Below are 12,980 nucleotides of genomic sequence, written 5' to 3'. Positions count from 1 at the left end.
TACAAAAGTACCTCAAAAGTATACTAAAGTACCTTAAAAATATAGAAAATCTTTCTTTGTGGAACAAAAATAAAATCCAGAAAATCATATTTTTAGGAACGGAGGAGTAGTCTTTGCTGTTGTGATTGAGCATAACGTTGAATGGTCGGTAAAATCATACCAAAGCTATAAACTTGAGAGTTATTAAGTGATTTTGATTGAAAGTAGTGGGGGTTCCTAAAGAGAAAAATAATACTAAGTTCATTAGGTTGCTTCACAAATTAAGCATTGTTTTGATTAAAAGTGTTATGGTAATTACTTTGATCTTTGAGTGAAGTACAAGTGAGCTATTAATCACTCGAATGTTTTCTTTGCGTGTTGCTAACTAATGTATCTAATTTGAAAAGAAAGTTAACACAAACTACAGTTCAAAAAAAAAATGTTAACACAAACTATGAAGTAAATTTATAGTGAGAGGTGGGGTCCCCGCCGTGGGGAGCATTAATGTTCTGCGTGACACTAATGGTATTGTGATAGTGTTGACAAAGAGGTTTGCGACACTTGGTAAAACTAAAATCGTATTAACACTATGGTTTAGTATTAACATGGATGTCATATAATATATAAATAACCTTGTAGTAAGAAGTATAATTTATTTACCTTGGAAAAAGGTCTTGAAGTGGGACATTTACCAACTCACGAGAATCCTGTCTCGTAACAAAGTTAACAAAAGTCCAATCCCACACTGTCGTTTTGCTAACAACATGTCCCTACGCCACAGATTCTGTTTTTCTTTTCAGATAGAAATTCAAAACTTTTGGGTTTTAAGTTCATTTCACTCTTCTCTCCCAAGTGAGGGGATTTGAATTTTAATCTGGATCTGTTTTTTTTCTATTTGAACTTGAGAATATTTTTGTTAAGGAAGAGTGTCGACTGTTTCTTGGTAAGTTGGTTTTTAAGATATGATGTTGATATATTCCTTACTGAATGAACAATAAATGTAAGTTATAATGACATGAATCTAACAACACATTGATCTTGTTATTGTTAGTTTACCTTTTCTGCAGTTAGGTGTGAAGTGGAGTTTTGTAAGCTTTATAAAAACAATATGACAATTGATCACTTCAATTACAACACAAAATGCAGGTGTAATTTCTCTTTCCCTATCTATTATATATATGTGTGATATAAAGTATTGTGAGTCTGTTGAGGAATTGATTTTATATATCTTTTTTTCTTTTGTTGCAGAACAAATTCTGAAAGTAAGAAGATGGAAAAAGAAGAAGAGAAGGAAGATCTGAGAACTGTGGAGTGTCTAAGAGGGAGACTACTTGCAGAGAGGCAAATTTCAAGGTCTGTAAAAGATGAAGCAGAGCTCATTGCCAGAAAGGTAACTTCATAAATATAACCCTAAGTATCATCATTCTTGTTTTTTTTAAATGCCTTTTTTTCTCTATTTTCAAGATTTGGTTTTGATCAAGAACCAAGAAAATAGTCATTTCTTGTTACTTCTGTACCAAGAGAGATAGAAGCATTTGCTATGTTATCTTTTTTTTTTTTTAAATCTTTGTTTGGTAATAAGCTGATTTTAGTTTCAAAGACAACTTTTAATCTCTTGGAAACAGATGGAGGAGCTGGAGAAAAATCTGAAAGAAGAGATCAGATTAAGGGAAAAAGCAGAGAAGAGACTGAAGTTTCTGATGAAAAAGCTTGAATTCATAAAAGAGTCACGCAGTTCTGAGGGATCAGAGCAACTGAGTTCATCAGAAGTTTCTTGTTTGTCATCGGTTTCCACTTCAGCATCCAAGCAAGAAGAACAAACTCATGAAAATGGATTTGTGGAGGAAGAAAAAGTTGATCAAGCAACTGAACATGTTGCCTCCATAGAAGAAGAAGAGTCAAGTTCAAAGCTCAAAGATGTTTCTTCTGGTGAAGAAAGTGTTGTTGCTTCAACCTCAAGTCATGAAGCAGAATCACAGGCTAGTAGTGACTTTTCGTAAGAGTTCAAGAATCAAGAATATCCATTACTCATCTCCTTAATAACCTTGACTTAGAACCGTTACTCTCAGGGTGAGCTACTAATACCATATTATAATACTTTTGTGGAAGTTATTGATGGGTACAAAAGAGAATAGAGGGAGATGGGAAGGAGAAGGGCATGTGATCATAAAGGGATTGATTCGGCTTTACGACACCTTTGAGTTTGACAGTATTAAATTCAAAGTGTTAGGGGAGGACGACAGGACACATACCTGTCTCTTTCTTCTTTTGTTATCAGTGAAAGAAAGTGACGTTTCTTGAAAATTATGAATGTGATTGAACAAAGGAAGCAGTATATACTTATTCTAACTGTATTATAAACTTAAATGACTTTAATGCATTAGTATATGTAACCTTCTTATGATTTTTGAATAAAGTTTGCATTTGTTTAGTGTTACAAATAGTGTGACAACGGATACGTGGATGTCCGTACATGTATTTTAATTTTGCAAACTACCCTTTGGTGTTTGTGGACCTCTTGGTTGGTGTATGATCAGTCGATCAACGTTTCTGAAAGTTGAGTTTGGCAACGAAGAAAGCAAACATAGAGGCCAATGCAACTGGAAACGCGATGAGAATAATGGCTGAGGTCATCAGACGATTATGATGGAATCCAAAGTAATCCTCTAAGAATTTTGAAATGGTCGTGGTTTCTCCAAATGCATTGATCTCTTGATGAATATCACCGTACTGAGACGAGAAAAACACATTGAGACTCCAAGAGGGAGGTGTTAGATAGTAAAGCCAGACCCACCACTTTGGTATTTGCTGCATTGTTTCAACATCAAGAAAACACTATTAACTACATGTAAAGATCAAATATGATAACGATGATGACTTGTTACAAAAGATCTCTTACTGGTAATGGAATCAAGAATCCAGCAAAAAGCTATGAAGCACGGGGACGTCATTTAGGTCGACGTTTCCGTACCGGAACCGTTTCCGGGACGGGGACTGCTTGGGAACGGCATGGGGACGGTGAGAGCAACCGAACATCTAATTATTAATATATTGAGTGTTTATGAACATATTTACGTCAACATTATCTTATATTAAGATAATTCATTACTTCTTTTCTTTAAAAAGTACTAAAAGGAAAAGAAGTTTTGTTTCTAATTCTTTCACTTTATGAACTTTAAACTAGATGAATGATATTTTAATAATCAATGACTAAACAAATCATTTTTTCCTATTATTATTATTTAAAATACTACATTACATTGTTTTCTTTAAGATTATAGTGTAATTTATTTTATTTTCAATTTATAAGTATATGTATATATGTTTTTATATTTAATATATATGCCGTACCCCCGTTTCTTTAAATTTTTAGTTTTGCCGTTTCCCGTCCCCGCTCCCGTACCCGTATCTGTTCCCGTATCCGTCCCGGTGCAACATAGGCAAAAAGGTTGAAAGCAACGAAGAAAAGGGACTGGAGAATAGCTGCGAGCATGAAGTTTGGAGTGACGGAGATGAGGAACAATGCCAAGTAGTTGAAGCATAGTAAGTTGCAGAACATTGAGTAGAGACTCCAAAAGACTTTATAGGGAGATCCGTATAAACCCATCATTGGATATATTATGATCACAAACTCTGCGCTTTGGATGAAAATGTAAGGAATCTCAGTCACAACCTGAGCCAATGCAAAGGCAAACGCAGAGTACATTCCAGCGAATCTTTCGCGGTACATAACATTACGCTCTGTCTCGAAATACTGTAAAGCTGAAATGCAGTTGTTTACCCCCAAGAAGATCACAAGGCCATAGATGGCTCCTAGAACTGTGAACAAGTTCTGTTGAGTATCTCTGCCAAAATAACATACCATAAGAAGTGAATACTAAAAACAGAAAATTCCTTGGATAGCACAAAAAAATTATGACAAAATAGCACATTAGAAGCAAAATTCTCAAATTATCATTAGTTAAAAATGACTAAATTTCCCTTCATCCTAAACTCTTATCCTAATCCTAACTTAACACTCTAAATACTAAAACCCTAATCACTAAAGCCACACAAATACTTTTAGTTAAAATTTTCTTGTGTGCTATTTTTGGAATAAAATAGTATTCTACTGCTATGTGAGACATATTTTTTTTTACTAAAAATGTTAATGATGATTTGAATGTATTTTATGCAACTAACTTACATCTTTTGGCCTTGCTTCCAGAAGAGTAAACCAAAGATCAAAGAAGAGATTAGTGTGTGAAAGATTCGCATCAAGTTGTAAGCAGGGCTTCTCCAGTAAGACAAGCTCATCTTCCACAGACAAGATTTGAACTGTTCCCACCAGCTCTGAGCAAAAGTTCTCTCGAAATGCAAATCGCTTGACTCGGTATCCGGCTTGCTCAGCTCTTTAGCAAGTTCAGAGTTGCTCCTGCAACAGAAAAAAAAAAACACATGAGCCCCACCAGCCACAGAAACAAACACATGTTCTGACATCTTTAGCTCACTTGTAAAGAGCAGATTCTTTGTAGATTTTTGCAAAATCCTTGTTGAGTTGAATCTCTACAGATTGTGAAGTGACCTCTAGCATCCATGTTGCTGGATTGTAGTTGTCTTTAATCTTTGCAACTCCAGGGATACTCTGTTATTTAGCCCCCAACAAGAACACAGTTGTTTATTTCGTTAAACACCTTAAAGTTATAGAACCTAAATGGACTGTTTGTTTCTTGTGAAACACGCTAACCTCAAAATACTGAATGACATTACAAGAATGTTGTCCAAGTGGTCCAGTGTAAATCATGCGACCTCCTCTCTTCAGAAGTACCAACTGTACAAGTACAATGATAAAAAAAATTTATATAATATGTTTCTTGTTAATTAGCCAAAAAAAATGAATTCACCTCGTCGAAGGCTTCAAAAATATCAATGCTAGGCTGATGAATAGTGCACACAATGGTTCGTCCAGTCTCCGCAACGTTCTTCACAGCTCTCATTACAATGGCAGCTGCTCTTGCGTCCAGCCCCGTAGTTGGCTCGTCCATGAATATGATGGAAGGATTCGCCACCAACTCCACCGCCACCGTCAACCGCTTCCTCTGCTCCGTCGATAGCCCGCTCTGGCCGGGAACTCCCACCATCGTGTCCTTGATCTCCTCCAGCTCTATCGTCTCAAGAACTTCCTTCACGAATCTCTGCAATCGAGTTTCTTCTCAGTCAAGTTACTATCTAGGTCATTGTTGATTGTTTTAGAATCGTTAGGGCTTACTATTTTTGTTTTCTGATCTATTTCTGGAACTAGACGGAGCCAAGCTGAGTAGATTAGAGACTCCTCGACGGTGATGTTTGGCAAGTGTATATCTGTTTGCTCACAGTAGCCTGAGACTCTTGCAAAGGTTTCTTGCACTTTACTGTATCCGTTGATTCTGATCTCTCCTTCTATGTATCCACTTGTTTTCCTTCCGGCGAGAACGTCGAGTAGAGTTGTTTTTCCAGCTCCACTGATCCCCATCAACGCCGTTAAAACGCCTGGTCTGAAAGCTCCGGTGATATCTGAGAGAAGCTGTAGTTTCTTCCCTTGAACTCTCATCTCCTGAGATTAAGTCAAAACATTCTTTAATGATCATTTGCATATGAAGATGGTTTAAGATCCAAGAACGGGGAGGAGAAGCTTTTACCGCAGGAACGTCGACGTAATAGTTCAAGTCTTGGAATGTTATGGTGAGAGGCTTAAAAGGTAAGACCATCTTCCCTGTTGAATGAATTAGGTTAATGAAGGAAAACAGAGAAGAAAAGAGTTTTACTTGCGCTAGAAGAAAGACAAAATATGTTTCACCTGAATCCTCCTCGTTTGTCTCTTCTGGCTTGTTCTTCTTGACTGATGAATCTTTTGTTCCTTGCAGCTCGGAGAGCTTGTGTTTGGAGATCATAGCGCGAGATGTAGTGGGAGCTGTTAAAAGGAAACTCTTCAGCTATAGTGAAAATGATGTTGAAGATATTTGTAAACTTACATTTCAAGAAACTCAAAGCTAGAGTGAAAATGGTGTTGAAGATAAGGGTTTGGCCAAGTAAGGCACATAATGAGACCCAATACATGTAATCGTCATAGTTCAGTCCTCTGCTTTCAAGTATGGTTCTCCCCAAGGTAACATTGGTGGGTTGCATCTACAAAACATAGCAAGAAAAAACAGATTTAGTCTTGGAACAATGATGAAGAGAAAGTGAGTAGGAGATGAGAGACTTACTTGCTGCCATCTTGGAGCTAGAAACTCGTTTACAGAGAGTCCAATCTCTGCATAACCTATAGGATTCACCCAGAAACCCCATTTCAACCACTCCGGCATGTCGGCTGCAACAAACAAAAGATGTTTTTGATGTGAAAGTTTGGAACAAGACTGAACTGAAAGAAAGGATAAAAAGTCTTACTGTAAGGGATGGCGAAACCAGCGAACACAAAAGTGATTAATATGGCGAAACTACCAGCTGCCATTGAAGCAACTCCTGTCTGAAATATTGCAGCTATACATCGGAACATGGATATGGATGTGAAGTGAACAGCAAAGAGCATCATAAACTGACGAATGAACCTAAAAAAAAAACACCAAGTAACCATTACTTTCCAAAACCTTTTGAGTAAGGAGCAAGCAAGAGATGGTCTCACTCACCTGGAGACTTCAGGGGTGTATCCGATGACGTAGTAAGTAAGGCAAGTCCAAACTAGAGATTCGAAGAAAGAGAGAGGGATCTTTAACACTGTTGCAGGGATTGCATAAGCCCAAGCTGGATAGAAACAAAGTTGCTTTTGCTTGTAAAACACGGAAAGTCGTTGAACAGTCATAGACAGCTCTGGAACACCGTCCACCAAAAGCACAACGGTTGCGAAAAAGAGACAACTCATGTAAGAGTTCCCATGGATGATATCTACACCCATCCGTGTTCTAATAAACACAGTCATAGTGAGGATCGCTGAAAGAACAAGCTGCAAAACATAAAAGGCAAGAACGGTTTTTTTAGACCTAACCCTAGAACCTTGAAAGAAGACACAAAGAAGCAAAGAATGTAACCTGAAACGTCTTGAAGAGGTAGACGAAAGAGTTTCTCTTCATTAGAAGAAACTCTCTTGAGATGCATGCTCTGAAGAGCTCCCACTTTGGAAGAGAGTAGGCACTGAAAGAGAGAGAGCATCCTTGTGGGTTTTTGATTTATCACATGGCTTAGAGAGAGCATCCTCAAGCTTCCTCCCAATCTCTAACTCCTTGGACCTCTTTGAGAAATTGTCTACTGAGACAAAGCTATGAGGTATGTCCTGGTGAATCCAGTACTGTCCTTGGTCTTTTCTAGATATAACCTACAAAACAAACAACTCAGGACTATTGGATCAAAACGTCAGTGTCAAGGAACATAATCTTGGCTTCTTACCTCTTGAAGAAAGTCTGCAACACCTTTCCGCTCTGGGCATCTAAACCCACACTCCTCAAAGAATCTCAAGACCTCGTCGCGCGGACCATGATACACGATTTTTCCTTCAGCCATGAGCACAATATCGTCAAAGAGATCATATGATTCTGGCGCAGGTTGGAGAAGGGAAACAAACACAGTTGCGTTGGTGATGTGAGCCAGCTGCTGAAGTGACTTGACAATCTGAAACGCTGTGGAGCTGTCTAAGCCGTTTGTGATCTCATCCATAAAAAGAGCTTTTTCTGGACCAACGATCATCTCTCCTGTGGTAAGACGCTTCTTTTGACCTCCAGATATGCCTCTTTTCATCGCATTCCCAACCAATGTTTCTGCACATATGTCAAGCCCTAGGATCTGAAAAAAAAAATGCAATAACAAGACATAATTAAGAAGCTAATCAACAAGTCTGAGTTGTGTAAGAGAAACTACCTTCAAGATGTAATCTGTTTGCAGACTTCTCTTAAGTCCTTTAACTGATATAGCCTGCACACAATGGGATTTAACAAAATGTTTTTATAATAAACCCTCTTAGTCAAAGATCAGGTTCAGCATTAGCTTCAGGAGTGTACCTTCATGTAAGCATCTACTTCAGGGTCAGGAATGATTCCACCATATCCTTTTCTCTTTTACTAACCTCCATCATAATATCTGTTTTAAAAAAAGTAGTTTAGAGAATGCTTCTTCAGTGAGATCATTGCTTTTATGATGACATCTTACCTGTTCGACTACCAACACCTTGACAACGAGCTGAGAAATCTATTGTCTCCCTAACTGTCATCTCTGCAATGTGCAGATCGTGTTGGCTTATGTACACTGATGTCTTCTGAGGAACAAACTCTTTCAGACCGTATCCATTGTAGGATATTTCACCAGAAAGCTGTGGAAAACAAAGTAGACATGGTTTTAACACATCTGCATCATAAGGAATCAGATTGAGACAAAGTCTGAAAACCGTTAGATTCTTGTCCAAGTTTCCGGACAAAGCCTTGAGCAGAGTGGTTTTTCCACATCCAGGAGGACCAAGCAGCAGTGTTAACCTTGAGCAACAAGAAGAGGCATTAGTTGCGTGCATTACACACAACTCAAAGCTTGGATCAAAAGCTACCTTCCCGGGTTAATGATGCCGCTAACATCGTTAAGTATGCTTATATTGGCTTCATGTGTTCTTACACCACTCAGCTTTACCAATTCCTAAAGATATAAATAGAGAATATAGTTCAATACTAGTTATGTTAACATGAGTCTAAGGAGTTGTAAGTTTAATTATTGACATAATCAATATACAAATTTTAAACGTGTATTTGTTTCTCTTATATTTTTTTTTGCTTTCTTCAGAGTTGTTTACTGATATAATTTGCATTACATTCTCGAGTATACTCACTAAGAAAAATGTGCTTCAAGGAGTTCCACAAAGTTGGAAGCGCCTTCCCTTCAACGACTTCACATTCTGCATCAACACTTAAATGCTCATACCTCACCTCTATGCTCGGAAGCTCCAGACCAACGCTGCAAGTATACAATTCAGTTTCAAACGATCAAGTTTCAAGTTTTGTTTCTTAATTAGTTCAATCATAATATTTACCTGTCTGTTCTTCTTCTGATTTTCTTGAGCAGCTTGAGATTATCATTCTCAATGTGTTTGATCAGCTTCTCTATCATCAGATGACGTTCTGTGGTTCCAAGCTTGGTGACATCAACGACTCTTTTCTCTTTCTCCACATCCTCGCCTTCTTCATCGACCAGAGATGATCTCAGACGTTTGAAAGAAGGTAATCTTTGGATCTCAGCCCATTGAAGAGCATGTTCTGCTTCATCCACAGGCTCATTTCTTGAAGAGCTGTTCCTGAAACTTGACCCCATGCTTCTTCCAAACTCTGCAAGTTCCATTCTCAATTCTTCTCCACTCATACCTCAATGAGTCTCTTGGTTCCCTATCTCATGAGATCCTCAGAAGTCAATGATGAGATATGCATTTGTCTTCTGTGTGTAATATATATTTAATATGCTTAGACCGTCTTTCCAATACTACAACTATTAGAGCATGATTAACGTGCAGTATGTGATTGAGGGTTTCTTCTCAATTTTATATTCTTTTTGGGTAATTTACCATCAAATGATTGGAACATGGTCGGAAACAAACAGTTCGAATTGACTAGAGGCAGTACATTCACCTTAAAATAACCAGACTTATTTTAATAAATTAAAAAGCGATAATAATTCAAAAGAAAAAAGGCTATATTCCTCTAATAATATCTACAAATTTAATAATAATAAAAAGTAGACTACAATGATACAATGGGGAGGTTTATTGGGTCACTAAAGTGGGGAAATTAAAGTATCATTACCTAACTACATTGAAAAAAAAACATAATTAATTGAATGATCCCTATAAAAAAAAACTAGTGCTTATAGTGTACCATTACGCATGCTTAAACTACATCAATGGTCCATATTCTATATATCCAGTGTTGCTACTTGCTAGGCAAAAAAATCCATCCCCCCTAAAAGAAAAAGTAAATGACAATGAAGATTCTATCGACAATGCTTTGTTAAAGCATTTATGTGGTATTATATTCCATCGACAATGCTTTGCTAGACCGTTGATGTGGTACATATTCTATCAGTGACATTAAAATAAACGCGCAAACAACATTAAATAAGGATGAGTCGTCACAGAAAAAAAAACATAAAAGATGTAAGTGGTTAATGTTCCTTCGCTGCCTTTCATTAGCGCAATATCCTAGCTTAGCTTTAGTCAAAAAAAAAAAAAAATCCTAGCTTAGCAGTTTTTTTGTCAACAAAAAATGTTTTTATCCTCATGTTCATTTCTTGAGGAGATGCTCCTGAAACTCGAACCCATACTTGTTCCAATCTCTGCAAGCTCCTCTGTCCACTCTTCTCTACCCATGCAGCAACGAGTCCAAATTAATGCTTTTGTTGTCGTTAGTGTTGAGAGTATCTTATCGTCATATCTCAAGCGATATTCACATTCATTGTCTATCACTTTCACATTAATTGTCGATTCTTCAAGATCAGCTTGTGTTATTTGTCTTTTGAAAAGTATATTAAGCTTGTTTATTATTTTATAAAGTTAGCAAAAAATTACACTATAAACTTTAAACAGACACTTACACTCACTTTTAACCTGAACGTTTTTATTAACATTTCTAACCTTCAAAATAACAATTGTAACATACTCCCTCTGTTTCTAAATATAAGATGTTTAGAATAATAAATTTGTTCCAATATATAAGATGTTTTCATATTTCTAGGTAACTTTAACTTTATCAAAAACTGTGTAACCAATCAAATTTAATAGTTCTATTTTGTAGTTGGTCAGATAGTTTTTAATTTATAATTTTAATAATACTTTTTAGATAAAAAATAATTTTTTTAATAAACGTGTTTTATCCAAAACATCTTATATTTAGGAACGGAGAGAGTATATTAAAGTTTTGAACGAGCAATGAAGTTCCAAATTTGATATGTTGAAATTATTCGTAAAGGTTATAATGACTTTGACTGGGCCAAGTGGACCTTTGACCCGTTCTCACTTTAGCCCAATGGGCCCAATAAAATCCATCTTAAAACCCAAATACTCCAGTAAAATAGGGTTTTTGTTTCTTCATTTGAGCTACTGCCACCACCTTTTCTCCGAGCAGCAAGCCGCGTTAACCTAGTTGTTCTCTTCTTCTCCAAACGACACTTACTACGAGCCATGGCCGCCGCCGCAGAGATTGACGCTGAGATTCAGCAACAGCTTACCAACGAGGTCAAGCTCTTCAACCGTTGGAGCTTTGACGACGTTTCGGTAAATCTCTGATCTATCTTTTGAACTCTTGGTTGTAGAGTATATGAGTCCGTAGAGTATGAGCTCATTTGCAGGATCTAAATCTACAGTGAAATGATTAGTCTACAATACGACAGTTGCATTGTCTGATTTTAGATTATAACTCACTGAGTTCTGTCCGAAAATATGTTATGTTTTTATAATTGTCAATTCATCTCTATTGTCTTAGTACTCTTGGTTGATCCTGATACTTCTTTTTCTTAAAGTCAAACACTTTATATGTTTGGGGATGTTGTTTTTATTTAACCTTTGTGTGTGTGTTTTTGTGAATGTAGGTCACAGACATTAGTCTTGTTGACTACATTGGTGTGCAGCCTGCTAAGCACGCAACCTTTGTCCCCCACACTGCTGGAAGATACTCTGTGAAGAGGTTCAGGAAGGCTCAATGCCCAATCGTCGAGAGGCTCACAAACTCTCTCATGATGCACGGGAGGAACAACGGTAAGAAGCTGATGGCTGTGAGGATCATCAAGCACGCCATGGAGATCATCCATCTCTTGACTGACTTGAACCCAATTCAGGTCATCATTGATGCCATTGTCAACAGGTAAGTCAACATGTGATAGTGCTTACTTTCTTGCGTGTCACTAGAAACGTTTTTTTCTTTTTCTGATGATGTGTGTTTTATTGGTGTGGCAGTGGTCCACGTGAAGATGCTACCAGGATTGGATCTGCTGGTGTGGTTAGGAGGCAGGCTGTTGATATCTCTCCTCTGAGACGTGTGAACCAAGCCATCTTCTTACTCACTACTGGCGCACGTGAAGCTGCCTTTAGAAACATCAAGACAATCGCTGAGTGCCTTGCTGATGAGCTCATCAATGCTGCCAAGGGATCTTCCAACAGGTAATACTCTCTCTACTTTGTCTTGTCTCTTAATGGCTTCACGTTTTTGTTGCTTAGTACTCGTTAATAAGCGTCTTGTCTTTGCAGCTATGCTATCAAGAAGAAGGATGAGATTGAGAGAGTTGCAAAGGCCAACCGTTAAGGAAGATCGTCCTATGCCTTGAGTTTGCACTACATCTCAAAGACCTTATTTTACTGTTTCTCATTAGAGCTTTGGACGTGTTTCAGAAGATGTCCGTATCTTTTAATGAAGTTTTTTGACACTTTGGCATCTTGATCAAAACCGTTTCATGTTTAAGAATATTTTCATCTTTATATTTCTAATTTAAAAGTTGTTATTTAATCAAACCTGTATACTAACAATACTAAGCTTCAAAATGATTATAATCATCAAATGCTGTTGAGGTTGTAACCACCAAAATGATTTTAATCATCGAATAGAATGTTGTGGGGGAGGTAAAGGGAAGAGTAGACGAAGTTGGAGGGTCACAAGAGCAAAAATAAGTGTGTTTGCCTTCGTAGGTTGTAGTAAAAGCTATGCTCAAGTGAAACTGTAGTAACTTCTTGGATACTCATTGCCTCCACTTGAATCCTTCAAGTTCAAGGCTATCTGATTCCACTGATACTCCTGCTTATCGTTCTTCCAGTTATTATCAGCTAACTTACATATGTAACTGTAGATTCAGAAAGTGTTTAAAAACAAGCCAAAGAAAGCCTAACAACGGTCTCACCTTCTCTTTGCATCTGCTTGGATCATCAGGCTCTCCTTCATCACACTGGCTCCTTCTACAGCCGGAGTCCGAAGTTCCATCAGTTGAATTTTCCGACCTTGGAACAGCGAGCTGGTTGGTTTATAACACAAGCCTCATGC

General features: G+C 37.5%; 2 protein-coding genes and 1 pseudogene across 3 annotated transcripts; 2 read left to right on the top strand and 1 right to left on the bottom strand.

Moving 5' to 3' along the window:
* Positions 1-771: 771 nt before the first annotated feature.
* LOC108855366 (uncharacterized) lies at positions 772-2,420 on the top strand. Of its 2 annotated transcripts, none has more exons than XM_018629175.2 (4): positions 772-922; positions 1,031-1,125; positions 1,228-1,369; positions 1,605-2,420. In XM_018629175.2, the coding sequence occupies exons 2-4, from the start codon at positions 1,088-1,090 to the stop codon at positions 1,977-1,979; spliced, it is 555 nt and encodes a 184-aa protein (XP_018484677.1). In that variant the 5' UTR covers positions 772-922; positions 1,031-1,087; the 3' UTR covers positions 1,980-2,420. The 2 variants fall into 2 exon arrangements, with proteins under 2 accessions (XP_018484677.1, XP_018484678.1); XM_018629176.2 differs by having other exon boundaries at positions 823-922; positions 1,047-1,125.
* On the bottom strand, positions 2,366-9,490 carry LOC108855406 (ABC transporter G family member 33-like; annotated as a pseudogene).
* A 1,549-nt stretch (positions 9,491-11,039) lies between these two features.
* Positions 11,040-12,457, top strand: LOC108849074 (40S ribosomal protein S5-1). Its single transcript, XM_018622577.2, has 4 exons — positions 11,040-11,227; positions 11,542-11,813; positions 11,906-12,109; positions 12,197-12,457. Exons 1-4 carry the CDS (start codon positions 11,135-11,137, stop codon positions 12,249-12,251), a joined length of 624 nt encoding a protein of 207 aa, XP_018478079.1. The 5' UTR covers positions 11,040-11,134; the 3' UTR covers positions 12,252-12,457.
* Positions 12,458-12,980: the final 523 nt, after the last annotated feature.

The sequence above is a fragment of the Raphanus sativus genome, chromosome 4, assembly GCF_000801105.2.
Source record: "Raphanus sativus cultivar WK10039 chromosome 4, ASM80110v3, whole genome shotgun sequence".
Classification (NCBI taxonomy): domain Eukaryota; kingdom Viridiplantae; phylum Streptophyta; class Magnoliopsida; order Brassicales; family Brassicaceae; genus Raphanus; species Raphanus sativus.
The sequence above is the reverse complement of the archived record's forward strand: the minus strand, read 5'-3'. Positions and strand labels throughout refer to the sequence as shown.